Source organism: Chanos chanos, chromosome 15, assembly GCF_902362185.1.
Source record: "Chanos chanos chromosome 15, fChaCha1.1, whole genome shotgun sequence".
Lineage (NCBI taxonomy): Eukaryota > Metazoa > Chordata > Actinopteri > Gonorynchiformes > Chanidae > Chanos > Chanos chanos.
In genome coordinates, this window is record NC_044509.1 from 8,141,487 (window position 1) to 8,144,727 (window position 3,241).

At 41.7% G+C, this 3,241-nt stretch overlaps 1 protein-coding gene across 1 annotated transcript; it reads right to left on the reverse strand.

Annotated features, from left to right (window-relative positions):
- Positions 1-1,297, reverse strand: hrh2b (histamine receptor H2b). Its single transcript, XM_030793009.1, has 2 exons — positions 677-1,297; positions 1-456 (listed from the first exon to the last, which is right to left on the reverse strand). The coding sequence occupies exons 1-2, from the start codon at positions 1,295-1,297 to the stop codon at positions 1-3; spliced, it is 1,077 nt and encodes a 358-aa protein (XP_030648869.1).
- Between the last annotated feature and the right edge of the window lie 1,944 nt (positions 1,298-3,241).

Sequence of the window (3,241 nt, forward strand, 5' to 3'; positions counted from 1 at the left end):
CTAATCACTAATTGTATTACCATTGATTTCCTGCTGAGTGAGACAGAGCCACTCAGCAGGTTTGGTTTGAATATGTTGCGTCCTTTGAGCGTTAGAACAAGAAGTTTGTTTTGGTTTGAACATCCGCATGGACATGGGTGCCCGGTGACGTGTCCCTCTGCAGCACAGCAGCTGCCCATAGGCCCTGCGGAAGTCACGGTTCAAGGCTGGGTAAAGGATGGGGTTCAGGGCTGAGTTGAAGTAACCCAGCCAAAGCACCACGGAGTGAATGAGTTTAGGTGGGTCTGTCTCTGCCCACATGCCCATGCAGGTGAAGTATGTGAAATACGGGAACCAGCAGATGACAAATGCCCCAAGGACCGCGGCCAGAGTCACGGTGGCCTTGTGTTCCCTGGCGGTGGCCGCAGCAGAGGCTGAACGTGCAAAAGATGGAGTGGCTGCCCGGATACGTCGAACCTGAGAGTGGGATCAAATTTTGAGAGATGATTGTAGAATCATCACCATGAGGTGATGATGAAACCTATTTTTAATGAATTCCACTTTTAATAATGATAAATGCATAACATTTTTATTAACAGTATTACTCTAAGTGCAAATACTCTTTAACTGTTATTAATACATATATTTCTGCCTCTGTTTTTATGGTAGAGCCTAAATTGTTGCTTCATCATGGTACCTGTTCACGTGCCACACAGAAAATACGATGATACATGCCACACATGACCAGCAGAGGGAGGTAGAAGGTGCCAAAGGCATCCAGGAGCACATAGTTGTTGTTCCATTCGAAGCGGCAGGGCCTGTTCTCCTCGCCCTCATCTCCTATACTCCAGTCTAGATTCTGCACACTGAAGTCCTTTGTGTTCCAGCCCAAGTGAATGGGGCCAAAGGAAACTGCCAGAGATGTGGTCCAGATGGTGACTAACGCTGCAATTACTCGCCGGGGCGTGACCCGACGCAAGTAACACAACGGGTCAGAGATTGCCAAGTAACGGTCCACACTGATTGCCAGCAGTGTGAAAATGGAGGCAGTGCAAAGCATGACATCCATAGAGATGTAAATATTACAAAGGATGCCCCCTAGTGGCCAATGTCCACTTCGTAGTTCCAGCGTAGCAGTAAGCGGAAGAACCAGCAGGCCCAGCAAAAGATCCGTCACGGCGAGGGACACCACAAAACAATTACTAATACGATGAAGTCGGCGACTCGTGCTCACCGCCAGGCAAACCAGCACGTTTCCGCTGACTGTCAGTACAATGAATGCCACGAGCACCACCCACTGAAGTGCCGGAGGTGCCATAACTTTCTGCAAGACTCAAAATTCACCCCTCTGGAATCAGTCCGCATGAAACTGACGAGCAGGACGTCTAGGACTCCAGTCACATTAACAACAACGTGTCAGTTAGGTATAGGCATGTTTTTTTTCACTTGTTCCCTCGCACATCTTTGCTCAGGTACAGTCCGTGAGTAAGAGACTTTGTTTTAAGTGAAGAGGTGCGTTAAAATATCATGGAGTACACAGAGTATATCACGTGTTAACGCAGGTACTGCATGGAATAGATGATTTGTCTCTTTATACCAAGCTACGACTGGTCTTTCCATTTTACCATGAGCCCCATCCTGTGAAAACAAAAAAACATGGGTGAGTGAGGCACGGTGCCCATTATATCATTATCCATGCTGATGTTATCAACACCAAATGAGAACGAAATTACATTAAAGTGTCTGCTGGACAGATTATAAAGCCATAAACAAAGAAAGTTTATGTTTCAACATAAGCAGGAGATGTATATAATTTTCAGTGAAGTCTACAATAAACAAATGCACCCTCTGCAACAGCACATCTAGTTCTGTTCAGGTTTTGTAATACCATGCATAAAAAAAAAAAAAATAATCAAACTGGTCAGCATTTGCTGTTTTATTCTGAAATAAATGTGTTAAAATACATTGCAGTTTCTGTGAATTAAGATTTCTTTTGTGCCTCTTTGGAAATTTTGTAAGTCAATGCCAATGCAATAGCTCTACAGTTTTCAGTACACATATGGGCACATTAAAAAAAAAGAGACAATGAAGCAAAACTGTTACAAGTGCCAACTGGGAAAGTTGAATGTATCTGTTCTGTCTGTTTTGACTGGTCTGGTAGCTAACACTTGCCCCCCCCCCCCCCTTTTTTTTAATGTTTCTTTAACTCACTTGCTAGCTAATATATAAATAGCAACCTGTCCAACTCAGCAGCTTAGATTACAACTAGTCTGTTTATTCCACAAAACATATGAACAATGCCCTTTAAAGTAAATGATGTATGTATGAGTATGAATGTAAATATAACATTTGGACATGACCTGTTTTTAAATATATGGCTAATTATAAGAGTCAGTTGCAGCAGCTGGCTATTCTACATTATGAAAATAGAAAGTCAGCTTCTGGTAAGAGCTGATGAAATTTCTTGTGTAGGCTGAAATATCAAAGGTTATGGCTTAGTTTGTTTTCATTTCTGTTATTCATTTTCACATGCACTGCAAGAGCTAAGAAAATATACTGCACCATTGTGGACTTCTTTATCCCGGAAAGGCACCAGAACATAAGGTTAACATACACTGAAGAACAAAAATTGCTCTTTTTAATGTATAGACCCATTTACATTCTTGTAATTAAGTATTCAATGCCATTTTCCATGCATGAATTTCAAAAGACCAATACTTACCAATGTTTTCTTGCTGTGTCCATTTTGAAATCCAGTAGTCAATGAGTGACTTTCACTGACTGTCTGAGTGAAAATTTAGATTTGAAACATCCTGGTTTAACGCCCAGTGGTTAATGCTGCTGCATTTTTCTGCCTCCTGTGAGAATGCACGAGAACATCATCAGCAAGATTACATACCACACTGGTAGGTACTAGTCTGGTTAGAAAAAAACCCCCAAAAAACTATCTCTGGTTTTTACCCTTTGAATATTTCTAAACATTTTGTTTACAATCTAATATCGCAGCAATATGATGTGTATGATATGCTTCAAAATGTTTATGGTTGAATTATGTTCCTAATAATTTTACTTTCTGTTTCCTGGTTCAGCTCAAAGTCAGTCACCAGCTTTAATCCCACTGGCCTTACATTGCCTAGCAACTGCCAAGAGAAGAGTATAAATCTCAGCCGTAGACTGTGCCCAATGGAAGACTGATGTTAGACCAGACAGAGGGGGCAGAGTTAAAGACTGATAATCCTGGTACAAGGTCGCTACAAATAAA